Source organism: Indicator indicator, chromosome 7 (genome assembly GCF_027791375.1).
Source record: "Indicator indicator isolate 239-I01 chromosome 7, UM_Iind_1.1, whole genome shotgun sequence".
Taxonomy (NCBI): Eukaryota; Metazoa; Chordata; class Aves; order Piciformes; family Indicatoridae; genus Indicator; species Indicator indicator.
The window spans coordinates 10377838-10405638 of record NC_072016.1 but is presented as its reverse complement, the minus strand read 5'-3'; the positions used below and the strand labels follow the sequence as shown (position 1 = coordinate 10405638).

The 27801-nt window shown below is 44.8% G+C and overlaps 1 protein-coding gene across 1 annotated transcript in view; it reads right to left on the bottom strand.

Moving 5' to 3' along the window:
• Positions 1–27801, bottom strand: part of SH3PXD2A (SH3 and PX domains 2A) — a 252459-nt gene that overhangs the window by 195029 nt on the left and 29629 nt on the right. Inside the window, exon 2 of the mRNA XM_054382243.1 lies at positions 13629–13709. Within this exon, the coding sequence (XP_054238218.1) occupies positions 13629–13709 (81 nt within the window). The remainder of the gene's footprint in view (positions 1–13628; positions 13710–27801) is intronic.

The following is a 27801-nucleotide window of genomic DNA, read 5'->3' as shown; positions in this document are numbered from 1 at the left end:
AGCTGAAGACTTCAAAGCATTTTACAAACATTAATGAATAAACTTGCTCCAGGAGGGCTGATTATAGCCCCTATTTTATGGGTGGATATTTCCAGATAACCTTCCCGCCACACCAGCAGTTTCCCACTCCTTGTTCCATACCACAGACTCCCCAGCTCCTAATTACATCCCACATTAGGCTGATGAACTATATTTTGACCTAAGAGTGGAACAGGATTTTACATTAGATTTCTTAACAGGAAGAACCTCTAGCCCTAGAGCTCCTGCAGCCCACAGCACACCCTTGCTCAGCTGTATCATCCAGGGCGCTCTCACACCCAGGACTAACCCGAAACTTTGCAGGGCTTTTCTCCAAGTTGGGAACACTTATGCAAAGGGAGATGTTTGCAATGATGGCCAGAGACCACCTTTGCGGAGCACATCACCTTTCTCCCCTATGAAGAGAGACTGAGATCCCTGGGGCTATTTAGTCTGGAGAAGAGAAGACTGAGAGGGGATCTGATCAATGTGTATAAGTATCTGAGGGGTGGGTGTCAAGTGGAGGGGGCCAGGCTCTTTTCAGTGGTTCACAGTGGTAAGACAAGGAACAATGGGTTCAAACTAGAACATAGAAGATTTCACCTCAACATGAGGAGAAACTTCTTTCCAGTGAGGGTGACAGAGCACTGGAACAGGCTCCCCAGGGGGGTTGTGGAGTCTCCTTCTCTGGAGGCTTTCAAAACCCACTTGGATGCATTCCTATGTGGACACATCTAACCCTGAGCACAGGAACACAACCAGCACTGCAGATAGCTACAGAAGCACAAAGCTCCACTAAAGCCACCAATCTACCAGAAACTGTAAGACAACTGGGGACTTGTGACAAGGATGCATTTATTTGCTATGTGCCACCCCACAATATATTTTCTTCCCCTGAAGACACACAAGCCAGTTTTGCTCAACCAGCAGCAGCAGCACATAACCCTAGTGACCAGGACAAGCCTGGACTCGGATTTCAAGCTCCTCAGATCACAGAGAGGCCAAAACATCTCAGCTCACTGGGCTATCTCAAAAAACAGAGATTAGCCAGATAAAAGAAAAACCTGTGAAATAATTTTTGCTCCAGAGGGATAAGAAATACTTCCTGTAAGACATTAAACTCACCTTAGTTTTTCCAAAGAATTTTTCCCTGTTATCATTTTACTTAGTCCTTTTCTAGTTTGCTTTCCACTCCTTCCTATTCAGCATTTTTCTCTCTCACACAACGTTTTCGTGGTTTGTCCTTCATCTCTCTCAAAACACCTGGCTGAAAATAGCAGCTCAGCAAGTACTGCTGGTTTTCTTAACACACCCTTAAAAAAACCAAATACACCAAGACCCAGGCACACAGCACCTATATTAACTCACTTTACAAAAATACCACTAAATAAGATTAGGATCTGCCCTTGACTGCACCTGGTGAATCAGAGACATCTCTGCATCAATACTGATGCTTCACCAGAGAGCCCTGCTTGCACTATATTTTTATAGAAATTATCTTACATACGCAGAGATGTTTTCAGAGTCTCTGCTTAGTCCTTTGCAAGCTTGTTCACAGCATCTGACAATCAAGAATTTCTCAACAACTCACTTTGCCCCAAAGCATGAGCCACCTCACAGGAAGGCTGGGCAAGGACTGGCTAGAAGGGCTTGTAGCGATAGGTCATGGGGCAATGGTTTTAAACTGGAACAGGGTAAACTTAGGTCAGACATAAGGAGGAAGTTCTTTATAATGGGAGTGGTGAAATACTGGATCAGGTTGCCCAGGGATGTGGCTGAGACCCCATCCCTGGAGACATTCAAAGTCAAGCTTGATGGGGCCCTGAGCAAGCTGTCCTAGTTGGACATGTCCCTGCTCACTGCAGTGGGGGTGGACAAAATGACTTTTGAGAGTTCCTTCCAATTCAATGAATTCTGTGACTCACTGGACTGCAGCTCCTCTCTCTGCCAGCTTTGCACTTTCACAGAGCCCAGCTGCACCTGAAGGAGCCCCACATCCAAGGACCCACTAGCACCACTAGAATAGTTGCAGTTCACACCAGCCTTGCTGCAGCTACAGGACTGAACAGTGTGAACTGCTGCTATGTACCTGCAGTTCCCACCCAGAATGAACATCTCAGGGTTTGGACCTGGAAACACAGAAGATCAGAAACATGCTTATGGCATGCATCCCGAACACCTTCCTCTCACTCACACACTGAGGGATCATCAACTCTGCCATACTTCTCCTGGACATAGGCAGGGAAGAGCAAATGCCATTTAATGCAATTTAATGTGATGGCTTCAGAAAACTATGGTTACAGATGCTCATATAGGTAAATGCCAAGTGAAGGTTGTGGAGTCAGTGGATTACAATCCAGGGCAGTGTCATAGGATCTGACATGCTGTAAGAGTTCAAGTCCTCCCTTCTTGCATGGATCCTATAGAGCAAATCCCTCCTTTTAAATTAAAAGCAAAAGGAGGAGAGCAAAGCCCTCAGCCTGGCCAAGTGATGTTCAAACAGGGCAACCTGGAATGAGTGTGCACAAAGCTGTGCTTTCCCCAGAGCATCAGTATTCTCTTTCTTTCTGCATGACTTCAGCACTCTTCTGCTCAGTGGCATGGCTCCTCTGTGGGTTTTGATGCCCTGGTCACTCCACTGGAGACCCATCGATGCTTCCCCTGAAGGAGGGAAAGAGGAAATTGCAAAAGGCAGCTCTACAGTGGGAATACTTGTGTTTGCACGAGACATGAAACCACTCTGGCTGCAGAAAAGGAGAAGCATGTCATGACTTCAGGCAAGCAGGATGGAAATAAAGTAGAAAACAAACACCCAACTTCATGTTCCTTGGGATGCTTCTGCAGAAAAAGTCAGTTATTCATGTGCTACAGGGGAAAAGCAAACAGCACCCAATGCTCATAAATCAGGCTGAGGTGAGCCTGATCGGGAGCCTTTCCTACGGCAGGCAGGTCTGCGCACAGCCCACAGTAGGAGACGCCAGTTGATGCCTTTGTTTGTCCTTAAAGCAAACCCTGGTGTAACAGGACTGAGAGCAATGGCTCCTTCCAGACACAGCCTTCCCACATAGGAGCTTGTATGCACAGAAAGCCAGGAGGGGTGAGATGGCAGGGAAAAGAGCCCTGACAGAGCCTTGCATAACCTTTCCATTATGGCTGGGCAATTTTCTATTTGCACTTAAACGCAATAATGTAAATAAACTCCCCATAACCCTTGCAGGGCTATTTAGGACGTTTGTGAAAACAACCAGCTCCTCTCATCACGCGCCAAGGGATGCGAACACAACAGGCACTTCTCATCTTGGTCTCCACACACTTAATGAAAGTGAAGGATTGTGTTCCCTGCACAAAAGCAGAATTGTGTTTCAGGGCTGGGGGTGTGAACTCCGTGCGATTTTCCGGCAGTATAAATAATTGAAAGCTGAGTATGATTAGGGGAGAGCAGCAAAGTGTTGGAGGGGGTGAAATTGTCATGCCTGAACTTTTTGGGCTTAGGTATTCTGGGGAAGAAAGGCCATGGAAAAATCCTGCCGAGGAATTTAACGTTCACACAGAGATTTCAGAAGAAAAAAATAAAAGGCTGATCTTGATCTATGGCAAAAGAGGAAATACACAAATAAAGTGGCACTCAGAGAATTCACTGCCTGTGTGAGAGCAGCCCCGGAGCTGGAGCTTTGGCTGGGGCCAGTCCTGCAGCTGAGCTGCTCTCCTGCATTTTATTGTTCCAGCAAACAAAACCTGGAACAAGGTTAACAAACAAGTGGGCTCCTCCCAAGGCTGAGCTGTAAATCCTGTTGTGGGGACTTAATGGGCTATGACAAGACCTTCCAACACCAGAATAATGGAAGGTATACATTCAGCCTTGACATGCTCTGCTGAAGGAAGACTTTCAGCCCAGTTTTACTAGAATTCTGTATAACTGCTTTGCACAACACATTGTCCAAGGACAAAGCCAGAAGGCATGTACCCAGTATGAAAATTTTCCATCATGGTTCCAAATTTTTGACAACTTTAGGAATGTTTTCCAAATGAATGCTTTCCATTAGCACCACAACCTCACTGGGATTCATGCATCTTGATGCATTTCAATTTTTAACATGAAATTCAATAAACAGCTACAAAATAGGTCTGATTCCTCCTCAGATGATGTAAGTCAGCTCAGTTCACTTGGAAGAACTTTACTGCTTTCCCTCTCTGTGGCTGTATCAAGGAAAGCCCTTTCCACAACATAGGTCCTTACCATCCTCACAGCCTCCAGGCCAGGGATAGGTGTGGGATATAGGTAGTGATAACAAGAAAAATACCAGACTTCTAGGAAAAAAGAGAATAATTCCCATTAAAATAACTCTTTTGACTGATTTCACTGCTTTCTGCATAAAAAGCAGGTAAACTAATTTGTTTATAGGTTCCAAACAATATCCATAGACTTAGTCAATCTTTGTCTCACTCCAAAAATACTCTCCCATGAATATGTGAGTATCTAGTAATGTGGCATCACTTTATAGCCACCAGATCCAAAGTGGAGAGAAGCTGAACCAGGAACTAACACCACAGCTGAACTTTCACAGATCTTTACGAAGCTTACACAGCTTTAGGCCAAAAGTTTTCAGCACAGACTTCATTCTCATACTCAGATGTCCACACACCATCTGAAATACCCATCCTGCTGGGCTCTTGATAAGGAGTGAGAGTTTATCACTGCTGAGCTCTACTATTCATTGAATTGCTAAGATTCCTCTGACTGTATCTGTAACTATGCAGCCAGGGGAAGCTCTGGCCCAGCTGCCCAGGCTCAGACCACTTACTGGGGTCTCCTAACCATGACACTGCCCATGGCTGCTGTTTCAGAGATGAGGTCCTCCTGGCAAACTCTGCTTTATGAGCTCTCACTCTGCACCTGAAATGAGATACACTTTGTAACTTCACACTCCCCTCTGGACTCCTCCAGGCCTTCCTCCATGAAGTGAAGCTGGCAGTCATAACCTTCCCAGCAAGACCACACACCTTGGAGATGTACTTCAAACTCTCCCCTGGCTGATGAGATTGACAGAGCACTCAATGTAGGATCCAGGCCTCATGCCATACTGCAGAGCAAAGTCCAAAAATCACCAGAGGCAGCAATTTCCAAAGCACTGCCCACCTGGGACCACATACCATCCATAGAGTGATAATGGAAGATGCCCTCTAAGAAGGTGAAGAAATAGTAGTAGGAGATAGTGTGTAGTTAGAAGGATGCAGTAAAGAAGTAAACAACCTCTTTGTGATGTTCCCAATCTTTCTGAAAAAAAAAAAACAAAAAACCAACCAACCAAGCCAAAACAAACAAAAAAACCAAAACCACAAAAACAAACAAACAAGAAAACCCCACCAAAACCAAAAACCCAACAAAACCCCAACAAACCAAACCCCAAAACCAACCCCCAACCAAAACCCAACTCTACCCATTTGTTTAAATACATATAGAGCCTGCAGCTTAATTAAACTCTATTTCACTTCTAGGCTCAGGGACCTGCATAAAGAGCTACAAATTAAACACTAGAAAAGATGTGCCAGTGTTGAACAACTGCTCAGAGGCTACAGAAGGCAGTGTATTAGCAGACAGTGTATTTCCTTCAGCAGTCTGAGCAGATGACTAATTGTGCAGCCACTCTGGAGTGGCTCAGATTGTTCTAGCAGACTACATGAGGAGATTGAAAGAATGCAGGGGAAAACTCATCTTCAGAGCAGCCTGCCACTTGATGTCATGCTCCTACAAGATCTTAGAAGTGAATTAGCATTTAAACTGGGTCAGATAATATGAAAGCTTCTTGAAGGTGTAATGGTACGTTTCAATACTACTGGTTCCACACAGAGTGCATGAACACCAGGGAAATAAGGACTTGTCAATATCCACATGGAATAATGCCCACATGGTGCAATGACCCCCAAACAGTATCCATTACAGTCACTGATGCTATGGTGGGATCCAAGACGTGGTATGGTGCAGCAGTGGAATGGAGGAGGGTACAAGCATCAGAGATGTAGCTTCCAGAGATTCTTGTCCGACACTGGGGTCAGGACAGTCACAGAGCCACAGCCACAGAACTCCCTACCACTTTGTCCAGAAGATGTAACACTCCTGTGAGTGTTCCTGATATTGCAGTTCCTTTTGTGCACAGTGAGAGATTAAGATGGTACCATGGGGCACCAGCAGGAGACTCACCTCTGACTCACAGCAGCTGCCAGAGGAAATAAATCCCTTAACCCTTTGATAGCAAAATCAGTTCACTATCTCTACAGAATCTTCAGACCATCAAGACAAGGTAGCATGGCTATCACCTCTGCTCTCACCTTGATGTCAGCACACTCTGAAGAGCTGGTCATCACACACCACTTTCTAAGCTCACTCTGTGTCCTGGCCCACATGGAACAGGCTGAGGAGCATATTAAAATCAGCACTGAGCATCAAATATCACCCTGTAGCCACTATGCAGAAGATTCCCACACAGTTACGGATGGGCAACATTAAACTGTCAGCTTTATGGCTCAGCAGCATCCAAGCTCAGAAGTACAAAGGGGAGGGTTCCTGGAGGCTGCATCCCTTTCTCATCTGCAGGTTATTTGCCATGTTCATTGAATATGGCCACTGTTTTAGCGGGCATTTTGCCATTTCCCCACTATGGCCCTCATCTTTGACGTGTAAAGTCTCTGTAGAAACAAATACTGGAAGCTGAACAGATTGTTTTGCCAAGCAAACATTTAAATAATGATGGAAATAAGAATTACAAACAATTCCATTTATTCATTGAAGACAAAGATATTGCCCCAAGCCAGCTGAAATCCTAAGGCACTGAGTGCTAGAAGGAAAAATGGTATTTAAATAGCCTTTAAATTAGCTGAGACAACTATTAATTTCTTTTTTCAGAGGCATCTCAGTTCCTCCAGCAAGCCCTTTTACTGCCAGTCTTTGCTGCTGGGCTATATTCCCAAGGGCAGGCATTGGGGGGTTTCTGCCACTAAAAGCCAAGTCTTGCAAGCACGGCTGTGCTGGGAGTTCCAGCACAGCTGCCAAAATGCAGAAGGCACAGTCAGTCCTCACAGCTGGCAGCTGAAAGCTCCTCCTGGAAATCTGTTTTTCTGCATCACCTGCAACAAACCATGCTGCTGCTGGCCTCTGCACATGCAGTCTGTGACAGTATAAGCAGACAACTGGCTGTGTATATTCGGAAGAAAGGACATGCCATCTCTCCCCAAGGAGCCGGTGCTGACCTTTGGGAACACACATGTTGACAGAGCCACGTTCAGATTTCCTCTGAATTTTCCCAGGCTTGTTTCAGTTTCAGTCCTGCTCTTAAGGAAGCTGTTTTTGAACCAAACTCTATGTCCCAACTGCTGGAGTAACTCCATCCCCGCAGTCCTGTGACTAACAGGAATGGCCCTGAAGCCAAGTCCTGGGTCCGAACCTCATGGGTCAGGTATGGAACCAGGCCCCAGATCTGGAAGAGGATTTCACAGCAGCTCTCAACATGTACAGCAGGGCCAGGATGCTGAGGCCCATCATCCTATAGAGAGGGAATTGGAGCAGGAGAAATTTGATCCTTGCAACCCAGACCATCCTGGCTGAAGCCAGAAGAGCCCAGAACAGAGGGAGGCACATGCTTTGACTTCAGAGCTGTTGTCAGAGCGCAGTGCAAGAAACACCAGTAAGTAAAATCTTCCTTTTCTTCTCTTTTGCTTTGTTTCATTGTGCACCCACACCACAGCTTTATGCAGCAACCTTGACGCAGGAACCCTTTACCACGCTGTTCCTTCCCACCTCCTTTCCTGCCCTATTCACTCCACCTTCTCCTCCAGCTTTCCTGCCTGTTTCCATATGCACCCTCAGATATACATAGCCCAGCAGAACACTCCCTGAGCTTGTCAGAGGCTGGGAATCTTTTTAGTGCAAACCTCCCACGCCGCAAGAGGGACAAGCCGCATCACGCAGGGAGCCACATCAACAGCCCTCCTTCCCGTCCGTTGACTTCCCACAGTGCCAGGAGCTATCTGCGGGGTAGCTCCTACAGAAGGGAGCAGCAGGCACTGCAGAGTGACCCTGATGCTGTGGATGATGAGACCGGGCAGCAACTCTACTCATCCTGCTAAAAAGGGCTGGTGGGTTGAGGGTTAGGAGTTAGGATTTGCAACAGGAGGGGCATTCTTGCTCCATTGCATTCTTACCTATGCTCTTCACCACTGATAAATTTAGGGCATGCTTAAGCTTGTCCATTCACCACTCCTGCAGAGCTAAAAGCATGATGAACGTTACAACACGGACTGTCACAGGTTCTACAAAAACAGTCATTACCCAGTTAGACTGGACTGGACCATTAGATTTGGAGCTGGGTTGTTCAGTCTAGAGAAGAGGAGGCTGAGGGGAGACCTCATTGCTCTCTACAGATACCTGGTGGTTGGAGTGAGGAGGGGGCCAGCCTCTTCTCCTTGATGGCAAGCAACAGGACTAGAGCAAATGGTTACAAGCTGTGCCAGGGGAGGTTTAGGCTGGATATTAGGAAATATTTCTTCACAGAGAGGGTTGTCAAACATTGCCCAGGGCAGTGGTGGAGTCACTGTCCCTGAGAATGTTCAAGGGACGTGTAGACCCGGCACTTAGGGACATGGTTTAGTGTCAGCCCTTCAGTGCTGGGTTGAGGGTTGGATCGGATGATTTTTGAGGTCTCTTCCAACCAGATACATTCTGTGATTTAGGACTGTAGGTCTCCACTCAGGCAATTAACCCAAATTAACCAACAGAGTGAATATTCACAATTCCAACAGAATCACATCAGACCTCTACCCTGCAAGGACCTGGCACCAACTCTCCCTTTGCTCTGCACCAGAAAGCCAGCACCCCAAAGCCACTAGGTCCCATTTCAAACCACAGTGACCAGTTGAAATACAGGGTACTCAGGCATGTGGCAGAGTTACAACCACCTACCTGGAAATGAGAGTGGGCATTACAATAATTGGTAGAGCTCAGGGTAACAGAGCAAGAGATGTTTGTACAGAAGAGCATGTAACGGAAGAATGATCAATAGCAGCAGCATTCAGATGAACTCCAGTCTGAGCAAGAAAAGCAGAGATACAGACTGCAATTACTGTTTTTTTATAGTACTATTTCTGTTTAATGTCCTCTTCAATGCTCAGTTACTCCATTATGGCACTATAAACAATCAGGATGACCCCAGCAATAACAAATGAAGCTCTTGATGTTTTATCGTCAGCCTGGAAACGACTTACATCTCCTTCCGCTCCCTAATAAAATTCTTGATATTCTTTATTTTTTTAGTGTTCTAATTGGCTGCTAGTGAGTTCCTCTTTCTGCACCACTTTGAAGAAAACTTGCTTAGATCAGCAGACCGCATCGGGCAGATAATTTTTTGCTAACTGATACACAAAGCAAATGCTTGAACAGAGCCTTGTTTATTTGCCTTTTCAAAATTGTGACATTTCAGATGTCTCCTTGCAGCCAAAACGTCTGTGTGGGTTATTGTGCAGAGAGACAACTCTCTGCCTACCTAACATTCCTGCCATGGCTCCAGTGAGGACATCGTTTGCCTCTCACATGGCCAGAAACACAGTGTGGGATTACAGCATGCCCCTAAAGCCAGCTGCTGTGTTTTGCCTTGGAGAAAGCTGCATTTTGCTATTGAGAGAGAGGCTCTCCTACACGTGGAGGCCCAGCTGTTCTCACGGGAGCAATGGAGAGGCCAGTATCAGAATGCAGGATCTGGTCCCTCTGCAGAGGCTCTGGTCCTGTTCATACTCTTGCCTCCATGCACCCAATAACACAGGCATGAACTCAGACCAGAGCATTTGGAGTCAAAGGATAAAATGCAGAAAATGAACTGCTAGTGATTCAAGTAAGCCACCAGACCCAGCATGGCCACTGGGAGGGTGAGCTCTCAGCATCCTCACGCTTCTCCACCTTAGTTAATTATTTATGCACATGCTCAGCCACAAATCCCCATCCTGCTAATAAACCCCAAAAGCACTTTCCAGTAAGAAAAATGCAGGCCTTACATCTGCAGATGTCTTTTACTGTACAGCAGCAAAGCCAGGAGTTATCCTGCTATCCCAATAAAATAGTGTTCTTCCTCTGCTCCTCTGGGTATAACAGGAGCATTGCTGAACTACCAGCTGAGGACAGGATTCTGTTACCACCAGCAGGAAATCCACCAGCGATGATGTGAGACCTCAAATGGCATTCAGGCAATCTGCCTCAGTGAGTCACCAGCCTGTCATGAGGGTCAGCACTACCTACAAGTGATGTTCACGTTTCTGACAGTGGTGGGCACCTCAGACTCCACTATTCTGCATCATGGACAACTGCACATGAAAGCACTTAAAATATTACATTAGGAGGTGGTGCTCAGGTGCAAATGCCTCCCCAGGGTGAAAGATAATGGATAATTGGACTTGACAAGCAATTTATCCTAATGCTTTCATCTATGCAGAGTTAATTCAATACTTTCAATCCTATTTACTGAAGCATTGGCACCCACATGTACTCTGCTGCCATCATTTGACCCAAGCTCAGCAGCAGATGTGACATGGTTTCATAGTTAAATGACTCTGATTAACACTCTGGTTTAATTTAAGCCCCTGTTTATAGATCTCCAGTCCTCACTGAAGCAGCACTAGACTGACAATTGGCTTGTTGCATTGGGTCCTATTTGCTGTACTTCTCACACCTTCACGGGGCAGACTCCAGCTTCAAATCCCATGGTATGTTCAGCCTCACTGACCTCCTACTCATCTGGAAAATGACCTGACACCCCATTCAAGCATAGGCACTGCTGAAATAGCATAACCACACACTTCTGGGATTTGAATTCCAGGGACAGAGCAGCCTCTTAATGTCTGCAGTGCCTAAAAAGATTTGTTAGCAAACATTGCAAAAAAATCGTAATGCAAGGGCTCTCAAAAACACTGAGCCACTTCCCACAGAGCCAGTCTTTCAGAGAAGAGTGAGCTCTTCTTTAAAGAAACATGAAATTGCAGTGGTGTCATTACCTGTACTCTTCTCTCCTTACCCATGGGCAGCCCCTTGGGTTTCCCCATGGGTGCTATCCAGTGTCACTGTCAACACCAGGCATTGCAATACTGATGAGGTCATTACAAGTCAGCCTTTGTTCCTCTGCTTCTAGTCAACAGCAAATGAGACAGGTGCAGGCTTAGGAAGGCCCGAAGTGCAGCTCTGTTGTGGACACAGTGGGACAAGTGGAGCTGGCAGAGACCTGCAGATTCCAGCTGTTTTGGACATAGGTGGTACCCATGAATCGCTCAAGCGTTACTCACTGAGCATTTACTTGATATCCTGCTGGAAGGGCCACATGGGGGTAAGCAGAGACATTACCAAAGTAGTAATGGTAAGACCATTTGATGGATTATGCTAAGGACACATTACCAAGCACAGTATCAATCTGCAAATTCCAGGATGGTCCAGTGCTATGTTAGAAGTTCAAGCTTCCACCAAAAATCTGGAAAGCAAAGGTTATCCCTTTATATAGATCAAATTTGTTGTTGAGCAAGAATTACTGCACATCAAGCTAGAGATTTCCCAAAATGCAAGGGTTTCCCAAAGTGTCTTAATCTCTCATCTCCTTTTCCAGTTCCCCTGGCAGACTTCATAAGAGTTACAAGTACAAGTTGCAATTCAGTACCAAATGGACATTTCCTTTGCTTTACCTAGGAGATGCTCAGGCAGCATCAAACCCCCCAAAACTATAATAGAAAAGAAAAACCTATCACTTCTAGGAGTCTAAAAGAACCTTATGGCAGGCTGATCACACAAGGCCTTGTTTCCATCTTGCAGCTGGGAAACTGAGGCACAGACTGCCATAGTGGCATGCTTACAGAGACACAAGAAGACTGTGGAAATCCCAGGTGATGACCTCAGGTTCAGGAACTGTGTGCCTTACACTGCAAGAGCTACACAGCTATTGAAGAAGGCTGTCACTGCTCATGCAGTGGTGGCCCTGACAGGGATCTCTGTGAGGGAAAAGGGTTAAGGAAGGGAATTTTGTTACTTTCTTGTCGTATTTTCTCGTGGGGAGAGAAGAGTTGTGCTGCTGGGAGAGTTTTCCTCTGGCGCTAGGCCCCATTGCACTTATCAATGGGACCTTTCAGGACTCACTCCCTGATTGAGACATCATTTCCTGTCCAACACACTAACCCCATTGATAACTCCATGCTTGATGGGAACTTTTCAAACCCTTCAGGAAGGGCCAGGAGACCCAGAAGAACATATATGTGAAAACAGAACTGGGGCGAAAATAAAAAGAAGAGAGAGAGAGAAAGTTTTGGCCACAAAATGCATGCTGACAACAAATGTTTGTGACTATGGAGCTGTGCATCTTCAGCAGGTACATCAGACATAGAGAAGCCAGTGGCACACCCTTCATAGAGGGGTGACTGGCAGGTCTGGCACTTCAGCCCTGTAAGAAGTAAGTGGGGCACAAGAGAATGCTTAAGTACATCTCTCTTCTGTCTCCAGTCACACAGCAAAGACAGAAGTCAGGACTGGCCACAGAAATGGTCCTGTTTGCCACCAGAAAAGCCAAGAGGCCGTAACCAATACAGCTTACAAAACAGGCTAGAGACTTCAGATGTTCACATACCAGAAATGACACATGAAGGGGAGCAGTGATGAAACTAGGACTCTCCAAGGTATCTCAGATCAGGTACACAATGAGGGAACTCTTTCTTTCCCAATCATGGTAAAAAGGCTCAGTCTAGTTTCTCAGGACACAGCTCAGTCACCTGTGGACATCCTTAATACTACCTGTGAGGACTCACTTGATATTCTAACCACATCTCAGCTCCAAACACAAGCTCCATCTCAAAACTGACATTTTCTCTTAACTTCAGGAGTCTGTCAAACCACAGCTTTTGTTTTCACCTCAGGCAGTTACAGCTTTGCTGCCTACAAAGACACAATAATGCAATAGTATCAATGCAAAAGTATCAATGGATCTGGATTACTGCTAAATAAAGCCAGAAAGCTCTCACCTTGCAGCAACAGTACCAATATGAAGTAGTTGATGCCCACACTGAAACTTTGCAATGTGGACTTTTCCCATTTCCTGGCTTCAGACTTCAGCCAGCATCTGAACATACAGAGAGAGAACACAGCAAAGGGGCTGTACAAAACAGCTAGAGCCAGGACACTGGCTCTCTGGGTAGGTGGTTAGGAGGAAGGTTTCCACTACCATCTCCATAACTGAACTGCTGTGGGAGTCTGCAAAAATTGTTTTCAGCAGTTTGGGTAAGCAGTTTCTTTGGAACCAGAATGTAGCTGCTCTTCTGTTTTAAGTGCTTCTGAAATATTTAAAATTAAACCCCTCTTCAATAGGAACCATTCATGAAAATGTCAGCCTGAAGTGTCTTTGTGGTTCAAGTTATGCACTGTGAGCATGCCACCCACTTATCTTATACCCTACAAGGACAAAGTCTAAAAACTTTCAAGATCATGACATGTAACAGACAAAGCCAGCACAAAGCCTTATTTAAAGGGGCACTATTACCCAGCTGGAAACGTGACTAGAAGTGTGAGTAGAAACAATATTTGATGTTAGGTAAGACAGACTTACCTGCAGGTCGAAGAACTTGCTGTATCTCCGGTAGATGACCTGGGAAGTCAGGTCAGACCATGTTACATTGATGATATAGACCTGTTTAGGAAAAAGAAAACCCAGGTCAGTGTAAGCCATGAAGTATGGGATATGTCCAAAGGCTGAACAGTCAGCATAGGTTAATTCCACATCTCGCTGGCTGCTCCTGCTCACAATGAAGAATATAGACCCAGGTGCAGGACTGGCCTAAATCAAAGCCATTGCCCTGTTGCAGCCATTAGCAGAGGTCTCAGAAGAGCAGCCACGGTTCTCCCACCTGCCCCATCAACAGTTCTCACTGATTTTGCACTCCCTGGGATTAAAGCTTTGAGTGATGGCACATATTCCAGTTCATGGTAGCACACCCTGCCCTCTACCTCTGCCTGTCTGGAGGGTCCCAGGGGCTGCTGCAGGTATGCCTGGGAGAGCTGTTCAACCCCTGAAGGAACACCCTATCATGGACTACTCATCTCCACACCCATGCTCCAGGTTTTCCTTGTATAAGGAGATGTGACTGTGGCCCTTCCCAGGCAAGACATGGCTCCAGTTCAACACAGAAATTCAAACTGAACTTGTTTCCAGGGTGGTTGAGGGATTGCAGCTGTGCAACACAGCTGCTTGTGTACACCCATTACATGAGCAACAACAGCTCCATCCCACAACACACAGCCCTTGCTGGGTCACATCATAACCACTCAGCACCTCTGACGTCTATCAGACTGACTCAAAGGTGATATAAAGCAGGTCAGTGAGAGTGACATTGTTTTCTTACATCAGTGGAAACAGCAACACAAGCCCAGAACAAGTTCAGGATTTCCCGTGTCCAGCCCTAGTCCACTCCTCAAAACAACCATCTTACAGAATCACTGTTTTGCCAGAAGCTGGGATAAAAAGAAAAAATATCCCCACATGCATGCACACATACATGTATGTAGGTAACACAAATGTTTCATTTGGACCTTAGCACCTCCAAAACATTTTCTCATTCTTATTTAAGGCAAAAATGAGCCAGATTCTGCTCTCTCATGCACTTGCCTTCAGGCCAAATGCTAATCCTGCTACCTTGATGACAGATACACAAACAAGACTTCAGCAAACACAGGATGGAGCCATCAAGCCTGATCACAGAGGTTGACTGCAACACCAATGTAATGGAAATCACAGTCAGGCCAGCTCCTGGGTCTTTAAAGCAATTTCCATGTTTCACATATGAAGTAAGATAAAGATCTGAGGAAACAGGAAAGCATCCCTCCTCCTTCAGCCCCAGCACTGCAGCAGGAGCTCTACCTTCTACCATAGATGCAGAAATAAAGCTCTGGATCTCCAGCAATGGGGGGTGGATAAGCATCACTCTCTGCAGCCTCTCCCCCAGGGCACTAGCCCATCTTCCAAAGTGCTGATGTAGAGCAATTGCTTTTGTGCTTTTAATCATAACAGGTATTGTAAGAAAAACCTGGAGAGATGTTGAACAGGCTTAACAACACTTTCCCAAGGACCACTGTGGGATTTTTTCCTTTTTCTTTTGGAGCAGGAAACAGGTGTCATTTGATGTCCTGGAAACTATGGAGGTCCTGCAGCCTCACTTTCCTCTCTGCTTTTTATGATCCCATTTGGTCTCTCAGGCAGTTTGTTCCCATTTGAGAAGTGGACATGCTGAGCACAGGCTGTTAAGGAGATCTGGGGCCTTTCAGAGAGAACTGAGGGTAAAGACTAAGAGCCTGAATTTGACACAGATACTGTATCAAACCTATCTGCTTCTCCCACCAGAGCAGAGACCAGGCTAGCATAAGGGTAAGAGCACAATTTTCCACAAAACCAGGTTATTCCTCTGCTACATCCTATATTTCTCCTGGAAAACCAAGCCATCCAACCTTCCTCCTGCAGTACCCCATATAAACAAGGGTGACACCAGCACTGCCCTGCTTCATGGAAGGGAGATAAAACTGCCTAACATGAAGACTTCAGGTCCCCTTTAAAGATCTTACCCACGCAGACAAGCTAGAGGAGTCAGAGCCTGGGAAGGAAGCCACTATTGCCAATTTTCAGGCCAGTTACACTAGACTGAAGAATATTTTTCCATGTGTTTGTTGCAATAAAAAAAAAAGGTTTGTAGCTTCACTCTGAGCTAATTCACAACACAAATATTTCTACTCGTTCTCTATCCAACAGCTACTTTCAGATGGAAAACCCATTCGATTAAAAACAGATCATGACAGATGGGAGCTGACTAGGATCCAAAAGCAACTTCAGATACTAGAATTCTGGCCTCCAGTTCTCACAAAGGGGATAAGACAGGGATGAGACAAACATATTGTACATGCAAGTAAAGATTCTATTTTTTTCTTTAATTATGCATCTTTTCTCCAGAAGCTAGAAACAAAACACATATGCCACTGATATCCTGTCTTTTTTTAATTTCATAGCATTTCAGGCCATGCTGCTCTTCAGAACTCAAAAACTCTGGGTCCCTAAAAGTTTTAACAGCCTGCAAGTCTGCTTGATTCAGATCTAGTCCAGAGAGATGTTAATCTTACTTTAGTAATCTAGCGTTGGTCAGTGGTACAGTGAGTGGCGCAACACCTGATCACATGGAAGGGGACAAAGTTGAGTGCAAAGGGGTATTCTGGACAAGAAGTTGTACATGCTTGGTGCAGAGAGCAGGATCCCACTGCACAGCACAGATACAGCCTCAGCTCTGAAATCCAGGCTCTGCAGGAGTGAAGCTGCCACTGACTTCAGTCAAGCCAGGATTTTGCTGCACAGTTAAAACAGCAATTAAATGTTTCTGAGCCTTAGATCTCTTCAAGCTCAGCAAGGCAGGCAGCATGATGAAGCAGGCAGCATGCAGATGCACTGACTTCTATTTCATGGGAAGATCATAGCAGGAGCAAGAAAAGTTTTTAATCATAACCTGGGGATCTGTGAAGCAAAAAACGAATGGGCTCAAAATCTTGGTAGGACACAGGTGCAAAATCTGAAATGAAATGACTATTGATTTTCCTGGTTTATTTGCATGAATCTAATTGCCTCTCAAAAGCCACCGTTTGAAATCATGGGGAATAACTGTTTGAAAAAGATCTATAAAACGCCAGATTTTAAAACCAAAGTCTAAAAGCAAGATCTGCCTTAGTCAGACCCATAACATTTTCATGAGCACCAAACATTACATCAGCTTACCTCATTTTTGTTTTTACTTTTTTTTCCCCTCCTCAAATCTTGAAAGAGGTCACTGTGAAAGCAATCGACAATATCCCAGGGGAGAATAAGAAAAGCAGTCCTGGGGGAGCCCAAGGTCATGCAAATGCAATGGGATAAGGAGGCAGCAGGAAATATCAGATAAGTATGGAGAGCTGTCCCACGCTCAAACACTCAGCAGGCTCAGCATTGCTCTTGTGAGCTGCCTGCAGAGCCAAGGCAAGGCTTGATGTGGCATTCAACTGCCATGTAAGCCACTGCTCCAACACAGAGCTGGTCCTGTCCACAGGAGAGTCCCAAGTCCTCAGCACACTGCCTCTTGCTAAAAGCAAATGAAAATAAAAGCATCTTCCATGACTTGAAGCAAGCTCTTCCACCTAAGTACCGTGTTTTCCTACAGTCCATACATGCAAAAACCTAAACTCTAATTGTAATTGCAAATTACAATTTACGACAATAATTAATTACTTAAGGTAAAAACACCTGCCATGTTTATGACCTTAAAGGAGTCAAAACACACTTTCTATTCAAATGATTCACCTTAAAAATCCTTAATAAAAAAAATAGTCCTTAACAATACATAGTAACGGAAATACAAATTACAGACAACTCACTGCACATTGACTGGGTGTGCTCCAGCCACCAAGAATGTTCAATTTTTAATTTCACAAATTCAGTCTTCTTTTAGGCTACTCTGTATTCTTAAATAAATCCTTCTTCAAAGAAACAAAAAGCAAGCTTGTACAAACTGGAGAATATTAATCAGGAAGGGAGCTTGAGAAGCAGCTCTTAATATTCATACTGCACGAAAGAAGGTGCAGGATGTCGGGGGGGATTTTATCAGCTGCTAATTATTGTTTAATTCTAGCTCTGAGAAACCTCCATTTTACCTACCCCAGTGCAGAAAATTTATTGCAAACTGAAGTTATTGCTCTCTCTCTCTACTGTCTACACCAAGCCATGATGAGGGATGACTTCCTAATACAAAAAGCATTCACTCAGATGCATTGGGCATATGACTTTATCACTGAATGTCTTGTTTTCAGTGGAAAATACCCAGTTGCAGCTGGCACAAACCCCAGAGGTAGAGAATTCAGGTTATTCTCATGTGACCGATTTTTCAATTGGCTTTTTAGAGGCTCGTGTTTTGTTTTCTACAGCCAGATGAGCTGGAGTGGAAGATAAATGCCTGAAACGAACAGTCTGATGAGACCTAGATAAGAACATCCACCAATACATGAGCTATTGGCAAGGACAAGATTGAAAAGCAGAGACAAGCAAAATCCCTGTACACATAAGAGAGGGTGCTGTTAACCTTTAATAAATAATTCCAGTAAATACCAGCTTAATAGCTGGGTTTATGAATGCAAAAAACAATCCCATGGTGTAATTTGTATGCAGATACCATCACGATAGTCCCTTTTATCCTGGAGAATGGCAGCTTCTTCAAAGTCTCACATTAAAGTGTTGGATGTTTGTCCTGCAGCAAATCATGACTGAGTTGGAAAAGACACTCCTTTTCCCCCATACTCAGATACCATCACTGCCTGCGAGCTGGAAACTTTCCACCAGCACAGCTCAGCACACAAACACTCCCTGGTCCACTTCCATGCAAAGTCAACCCCACTTCCGTGCAAAGTCAGCCCACCTCCTGCAAGAGGTGAAGCAATCTCAGCAGGTTCTTTTGGCTGGTGGAGTTTACACTGAAACAGCTCGAACCAGCAGCAGCCCTCTACAAAGTCAACACACATCTGCTGTGACTTAGTGTTTGCATAGCCATTTTAATGTCACAGATATTCTGACAAGCACAGATCAGTAGTGGCCTGGAATCAGGTTGGAGTGGTAACACGCTAGAGACAGCACTTTTAGTAGCCACAAGGCCAAAGCAGCTAAGCTGCTTGCCTTCTAGAAACAATGTGGTTGACTTCAGGTACCTTCTAGCACTCCACAAGACACTGGCACAAGTAGCCAGGGCTCCTCCAGGGCAAGGGTCCCCAGTGTCCTCAAATTCCTGCCCTATACAGGAGCCAGCATGGTAGCAGGGAGAGTAAAATGTCACAGGAATAAGCATGGAGAATGCAAGTCCTCCTCCTGCACACATCACCTGTGCCTTCACTTGGCTTGGATCACACTTGACTCCGGAACCAGCGAGTGCAGTGTGGGCTCCTTGCCCAATTCATCGGCATCCAAAAGGCCCTGAAAAGCACCGCAACATCTGGGAAATTCCTGAAGGGATGAAGTCAGACCCTCAGCCCCAAGCCCATGGCAAGTCCACCATCAGTGCCATGCAATGATGTCACCTTTCAACACGACAGTCTCCAAGGGACCACAATTTGGCCAAGACAGGGCCAAAGAAGAGCTATTTTCCACCCCAGTCCAGAGCTGTTCTTGCTCGAGAAATTTGAAGCCTGAGCTGAGAAGCAGAGATGAGGCTCAGAAGAAATATGAAACCCAAGCATCTCCAAACAGGAAGGCTTCTCACAGGGTAGCTGCTGCCACGGCACTGCAGGGTGCCTCAAAGCAGTCCCAAGCATGGGGGCCAATGCATGCTGTATGCAGGTGCAGGGCATCTGGCTTTTTCATGAAGCAGATGTGGTTTCACAGACATCCCTTGACCTGCCTCACGTTTCCATTACCAACAGGGAAAATGTAACTGAGAAAAAGCCAAAACAACCCCTGAGTCTCGTGGACAAATGTTCATGTACAGAAGTTTTAAAGCCAAATCAGAGTTACAGTATGCTAGGAGGGAACAAATTGGACACCCGCAGTGTCCACCAGTTCTCATGCGAGAGGAGCCACCATACAGGCAATTTAAGCAGGACACACAATTCCAGCTCACATTTGCAAGCTAGTTTACAGTCTAATCATACATACAAAGAGAGGGGAAAAACTAACAAAAATCACCATCACAAGAAAACAAACAAACAAAAAAAAAAACCCAAACAAAAATATTAAAACAAACCCAAACCCCAAGAAAGCCAACCAAACAAACCAAACAAACCAAACCCAACTAACAACAAAAAAACACAGAAGGGTTAGAAGAGTTTTCTCTCCTTCACAGTTTTTCCTTTTGTGGAGCAACAGTGCAAAAGGATTTATGTTGTTTCTCTTTGTAGCCATATCACATCGAATCTGTTCTGTGCACAAGAAAAATAAACTAATTTCTAGCTCTGGATCCAGCCATGCTCTGAGACTCCTTTCTAGTTTAGGAAATGCCACTACTACTGCATCCTATTTGGGCACAGACCTTCCTGGTGGAGAGCTAACCAGGATGAAATCCATTTCTCTTTGCCAAATGCTGGTCCTTAAACACAAATTAGAATAGCAAACAACTGCCTTAAGCCAGGCAGCACAAGTCCCTGGGAACACAGGAAAAGGAGCTCATTTGAGTATGGAGGCACCTGGCTAGATATTTTTGCTGGTTTCCTAGCTGCAGGCGTATGGACCAGACAAGTAACAGGGTTGTGACTGAATGATGAATCCAGCTCATCGTGTTTACACAGGCAGAGCCTCCCATATTTTTCTCATTGATGAGGTTTCAAAGCCCATGGTACAAATTTCTATTTAATCTCACATTCACCCCTCAGGATTTTGGCATTTGCCAACTTGGCTTTTTAAGCAGTGACTTCAGGCCTTCCCTGCACCTTCCTGCCAAGAAGACACTCCAAAGTTCCATACAGTCAGAGCAATAAGCCAAAAGAGGAAAAACCACCCTGCTGCATTTCTTTCTTTGGTCATTTGCAGGGCCATGAGAGGCATAAAGAGGTAAAAAGTGGAATTTGAACCCATCATTTGTGACATAACTTGACCACAAAGCTGCAGAACTGGAATGGCTGGGAGCACTGCAGCTTGGATGCAAACCATCTTCCAGCCTCTTGACAGGCTTGTTTGATTACTTTATTTTAATTTAATTCTCAGGGGTGTGTGAGCAGAACATGATGTGTTTAATTTTGCAGACATGCAATACCTGAGTTGCATTACCAAGGCTTTGTTTTTCAACTGACATCTTAGACCATGTCAAAGACCTGTCAAGGCTCCTATCTTATCTCCAACATATCCAGTAACTGGAGGTTACAGAAAAAAACCAAAAAAACAAAAACAAAACCCAAGAAACAGGACTAGTAAAGACTAGCCACTTCCTTGCTACCACCTCCCAGCTTTGGAAAGCAGAACAGCAGCATCCCTGCAAGGAAAGGGCAGCCAAGAGAAGTGGACAACATCCACTACATACATGCATGAGGGAAGTAAAGCATCTGTGCAGAGCAAAATGTGGACTCATGTTTCTGTTTCAAATCTGTTTCTATCCACCTGCATTTACTTTCCATGTGTGATGAAACTATTTGTGAAGCAGAATAACCACAGGACTGAGCTTCTGCCATGTAAGAGTTGACAGATGATTAGAAAACACATCTAAGCCTAAAGAGCATTAGAATAGTAGAGTGATAAATGTAAAAACACAACATCTAAGCCTAAAGACCATTAAAATAGTAGAGTGACAAATGTAAAATGGAAATGAGAATATACAAGCTCTCTGTGAAACCTGGCTCCCTTGTCGCCTTCTCAAATACACTACCTGGGTCTGAAAGAGGCTGTCTATGGCAAGCAAATGAAAACAATCCAGCTGCATTTGAAGGTAAAATCTTTTCAGCTCACTACCTCTTAAATCTGCATGCCACATGAATTACAAACTGGTTTAGCTCAGTGCTTGTGTCTTGCTCCCTGGAAGGTGGTTGGTGTTTCATGAAGACCCAAAATATGAGAATATCCTCATGGAAGAAGAAAAACTCCATTAAAAACAAAAATAAAAAGAACTGGCAAAAGCAACAATCAACAGACAAAATGAAGCCTTGAATTTCAAGTCCTTCAGGTAAGTTTCACTGAAAGATTTTTAATACAAAAATTGCATCGATGTCACTAAACTGATTTTAGAGACTGATTTGTAGTTGAAGTTATTCTGAAAAGAAACATATCACCCTTGAATAGTAGGGGTCAATGTAGTAATCTTCAGTGGATGTGGAAATGAGGTGGAGGTTCCTCTAGCCAGTCAGTTCTCAGATCTCTTAGAGCCATTGTGTGGGTTATAGAGTAAAGGATAGACACAAAGGGAAAACTGTGCTTTAAAAAAAATATTTTCCAAAACAAAGATAATTTTATTCCCTTGCTCTTATTCTCTACACAGGAACAGATCTTAAAAATTGACTCAAAAGTGGCTTCATCCTGTTTCCACTGAAATTAATTTTGATAGGAAATGAGCCATGAGCTCCTTTAAAATCTCTTCTTAGTTCATAACAGTCTTTGGAGCTTCAGCTGTAACAGATTACTCTGCTGTCCAGTCAGTGCTGCCACCATTCAGATGAGGGCAATGTTTGTAAATTAAATCCATCCCCAGCCTAAATGGGTGCAACATGCATCTGGTTTTGACTGCCCTTATGGAGTCATCAGCCCCTTGGAAGCCAACAGGAAGAGTTTCATTCCTTTCATGGTACTGGATCAAACCTCACACGAAACTAGAATTGCTAAAATATTAGAGAGACTTAAGAGAGAAGCAGCTGAACTGTTTCTGGCACAAGAGGAACTGACTTGGGGGATGTTGAGGATTGGATGAGTAGAGAGCTGCACATTTTTGAGACAAAGGGATTTCTATCATTGAGGGCTCTGGGACCAGGGATACAGAAATAGCTTGGTCAAATGAGAACTAACAAGAACCTGATTGCTACTGTGTTAAATGCATCCAGACAGAGAAAATATGATTGGGAAATCTGTGTTTTCTAGTTGACACCAAATCTCATGTGTCTTTGCACAGTTATTTCTGCTTGTGGGAGATCTCTCCAAGTACCTTACTTTCTGCTCAGAGAACAAGGGCCTATCTGTGTTGCATCAGCAGGGTTGTACTGATGCGTTTTCTCACCTGTGGAGCTCATACACAGTGCTACAGCATACACAGCGCTACAGCGCACACAGCTTGTGGCCACATGAAGACAGAACACACCATGATATTGCTGAGCCTGTCTTATGTACAGGCATAGAACAGATCTTTGCACACAGTAGATATGTAGCCTTACTTATGCAAATGACAAAATCTTCATGTGCAGTCAGCCTTGATGTTGCAAAGAAGCATTACTATAACCCAACCTCCCTTTCAGTGTCTCATGTTTGTGATTCCCGGTCTGCACTAACACTTGCATGTAGTTTATATTAGCATGCAAATCTTCTGGCTTTGATTTGTAACCTTACATATGACCCCCAGATGCAGTGTTGGAAAAGCAAAGGAAGGGCCTGGGAAAGGGAGTAAAACTCCTCCAGGCCTTTCCAGAACAATGACAGAGCTCTGGGACATTCTTAGTCCAAATAATGGAAATTCTCCTGGGATTTTGCCATAAAATAGTGGGATGACTTTTTTCCCCTCCTTCTCATTTTGAGTAGAGGGAAACAAAAAGTTCATGTAAACCAAGAGACCCTCAGATTCACGAAGCCAGACTTGAAGGTATAAGATTTTAAATGTGATCTACAATGCCTGACAAAAAAAATAGTGAAAAATTCTTTTAATTTCTCTACAGTTTGTGCAACTGAATTTTTCATGCATGACTGAAGGAGAAAACTTAGGGTGAAGTGAACAAGATGAACCAGCAAAGCATCACACCACCTCACAACTGCCAGCGTGAGGTAATGACAGATGAGCATTTGCATTTTAATTGCAAAATGCTAGAGACTGACTGAAAAACTAACCTGTCCTCAGATGTAAATAGCGTTCAACAAACATGACATCTATGTCCTTATATATTTAATACTGAATCTACTTTTCTCTACAGTAAAATCCTGACAATGTGAAACCAACTCTTGTAAGAAAAGGAACAAATATCCACAACCCCAAAAAGATGCAGTGCTGAAGTCACTGGAAAAAAGTCTCTCACTGCAGTGGCCTTTGGTTTCAAGCTTTGGAGAAGTCCCTGTTTCTTCTGGGGAGATGAGTGAAAGAAGGAAATCATTTTGTGTCCTAGTCTCGCAAAGAACACTTCAATTGTACTGTGAAATGCTGAAGAAGAAGCAAATGTGGTGTACCCTCCATACTCCCTCCCAGTGCTTCCAGCCAAGGCAGGAAAACTGATGCAAGAGTCCTGCACAGAACAGATTCCCTTTGCCAGGACGCAACATTGAATTAAGCACAAAATTACCTTCTTCCTGTGAAACTTCAGGGTTTTCAGGAAGATACTTTGCCAAATCCTTGCATTCTCAATCACTGCCTCTTTGCTAAGTTGAACTATTGTCTCTGACCTTTCCTTACCTCCTACTCTTCTCACAATTATCCTCCTTTTCCCTCCTTTTCCCACGCTTGGCTTCCTGCCTTCCCACTTGCAGACATGCAGTACTATCACAGACAGCATAAACCCATCCCTCTCCAACTCTGCAATTTGCAGTCCAGGCCACACACAGGCAGAGACAACCACAGCCATACTCACCAGTTTCCAGATCATGTTTGTTCTGCACACTGGGCTGCAGGATCTATGGAGGGGAGAGCATTGCTCTGCCTTCTGGAATACAGGGATACAGAAGAGATGCTTTTTCAGCCTGGAGCAATACTGTGCTTTGGGCATCTCTGCTCAAAATGTCAATCCACCTTTAATGCTTGCAAATGTAAGTATCTTATTGTGGAAAAACAAATTTAACTGCTGGGCAAAGGGATAGCTGCTGGACAGGACTGTCACACAGTCTAAGTATGTCCCCAGCTGACATGTTGAGAGATGAGTCTCCAGACTGTACTGCATCCAGAGGAGAAAATCCCCAAGTTGTGCTATTGACCTGCACTACCCACCAAACCAGCCTGCTTCTCTCCATACTGCACACACGGTACAAAGGAAATAGGTCACATAAAGGGATGTAAAATTTGTGGATGCATTTGCAAGCATACTGTCAAAGGACATGGTCACAAAACCAGCCCTCAAATCTGGTCATCACCTTAGCAACCTGCCTGGACCCTCTCCATGTGGGGGACAACTACATCCCCAGGGATTTCCAGTCACCCTGGGCTGGGTTTTGTCACTCACACAGCTTCCCTCCTATAACAAACCCCACATCTCCTCAAGGCACTGCTGCTTGGTAATGCACTTTCTGTCAGAGCTGCCAAGGGTGGCAGTGATGGTGACCATGCTAATTCCTTCTCGTTTATCTATCACAAGCTAGCCAAAAGCCACACATACCCCAGGAGTTATTAATTTTTGGAAGGAGACTGCATGGCTGCAAGTCAGCATGTGTCACCTTAGAAAAAAGCCTTTTAGGGCCATGCCTGTATTATGTGTTCTATCGAAACCGGTAATAAAATATGAGTCAGCAAAATGACTGGATGCATTTACATTTCTGTTAGATTCAGGGTTTACACTACCTTGGAACAATAAACAAACCTCTTCCTTTCAGCCACCAAGCCTGAATATTCTCCCACTCTTAGATGGTTAAAGGGAATTATTAATGTTCCACAGGAAGAAACTCTATTAAATCTGCTTAAGTGACCACCTAAAGCCCAGAAAACCCACTGTCTGTAACAGTAGCCTATCAAGAACTAATACAACTGCTCTCACCACATACAGCACCTGGAGACAGCAAGAATTTGCCAGGATTTGGTGGAACGCATCCTAAAGTCAGGATCTCAAACCAGTCAAAGTTACTCATCTCAGATCCTTCTCTAGGTATGTGGCTACAGGAGTCATCCATCTCTGAAGGTGTCTCTTCCTCTGCCTGCATACGGATCCTGTATTAGACATCTGATGTCTACAAGGCTGAAGTTGAGGCAGAGGTACAGTAAGAGAAGGTCGACATGGTGCAGAGATGCCTGAATTGATGCAGCACTATCAGTCCATGGCAGTTCACAAAGCAGCTTGGCTGGGTCAGCCTCACTCACAACAGAGGCCCATGTCTTTGCATGTTAGCTAGGGCACAGCATCCCTTGGATGCAGCTGCTCTACTTGATGGGACTTCTAGACACCACATGTCTCTATCACAGTCACTGGGTCCAACTGCTAGCAGTGTATCACTTCCAAGTGCCAGACCCTTTTAAAAAATGAGGAGGTGACTTAAATCCTCATTCAGCAGATTCAAAGTTTTCAGCCTGGGTCCCCAGAGTGATTTTTAAATTCCAGTTTATGAAATGCAACACAGGCAGAGCTGAAGGCACTGCTGTAATTTACCATGAAGCAGATATGCAAAGATAATAACAAGAAACAGCATCCTGATAGCAGGCCAGGGCTGACTGCCAGCACACCAATGGCCTGCTCGGGTGCAGCATGGATCAAAGTCAGCTTCTGCATTTACTGACCTTGGAGAGGCAGTAACCTGCACTCATGGAGTTTAAGATGAGGACAAGGCAGCTCAAGAGATGCTTCCTTTTTGACTTGGCTTAGCTGCCCACTTCAGAGCAGCACTCTCAACATGTAGTTGCTTTATCAACACATCCCCAGGCAGAGGCACATGATGGGGCTGAGGGGGTTGGATAGTCAGTTTGGCTGAGGTCACAGAAACGTTCTGCTACCCTGCAGGTATCCAGAGAGACAGAAAAGGAAGCAACAACTTTTGTGCCACCCAAGGCCAGCAAAGGGGTTACTGTATCCCTGAAGTTAGCTGCAGGATGAATCCATCTCCTGCCAAGCCTTTCATTAACAATGACCTGATTTGATAATCCTTTCCCTAAGTGTTTGCTCTTACAGAGATTATTTAAAGCAGAAGGCTGAGATAAAGATGGATGTGCTCAACAAATTATTGACCATTTTCAGACTTCAAATCTTGCTTGCTGCTGCCAGGCACCAACCCTTACTGCCCTAAACGTTTCAAGCAGGTTATAGGAGCAATGCAGACACAACTAAACAACGTGCTGCTTCCACAGTACCTAACATGTCCTTGGGTGAGGAATCATGTCCTTAGGATGAGGAATCTATTTAGACCAAAATTGTTCTTGACAGGATGAGAAATGTATTTAGACCAAAATCGTCTTGGATTAGGACGATGCAAGGCCTGCCCTGAGCAGATAGAGTTTTGATTGTCAAAGGGAAAGATGGAACCAAGAGCAGCAGAAGGAAAGCTAAGCCCTGCAGCCATCTCCATGCAGCAATCTCCACTTGAGGGCTGAGCTGGCCAGGGGGCAAGTTGAGCCTAAATCATTCGCGCTACGTGTGCAGGACATGAAGCAGTGGGCTGAATGCCATGAGACACATGAGGTGTGAATTACAGCATCATAACTCACGCCCTGAAGTGTCTTATTGCAAAATGGCTCAGGGCAGAGGTAGGATTTTTTTTCAGTGCTGTAATTCCCATGCCTCCCTTCTCTCCCCCACAACTGCCCTTTGAGCAGAGATACATCCAAAGAGGATCAAATCCCACCCTCCTCAGCCCTTTGAAATGTGAGCAAAACTAGCTGGGCTTGGCCCACTGTGTCCTTTCTTAAAGCTTCAATAACATTAAATTAATACTCTTCAAATATAAACCACTCATTGGCTTGGAATATTAAGATGGATATAAAATCACCCACTTCACAGATGGGTGCTATCAGCAGGTCTGGTAAGAGCTGCAGCATCCCCTGCTCTAGCAGAGTGTCTCCCTTTCCATCTACCTCCATGCACAGCTCTGTACCAGGAACAGATGGGCTGCCATACAAATTAAAGCGAGGTGCAAAGGAAGGTCTCCAGGTTCAAGTCTCACAATCTCCATGGGTCCAACTCTGCAGCCCACTGATGTGAGCTGGCTCTCCACGAGGAGATATCCAGATAAAATTAAACCCCTGCCCACACACCAGCAGATGCAGACTGTTAAATGAAAGGGGTTGTGAAATGAAAGGCTCAGCAATGTCACTGAGCCACTTGCTTCAAGATTTGCTCTGGTTTGCTGCAGGTACAAGGAATGGACATCCTAGACATCTCCTGGGTGCACTGACAGGATGATTCATCACTCTCTGGAGGCCAGTGGAATAGCTTACAAA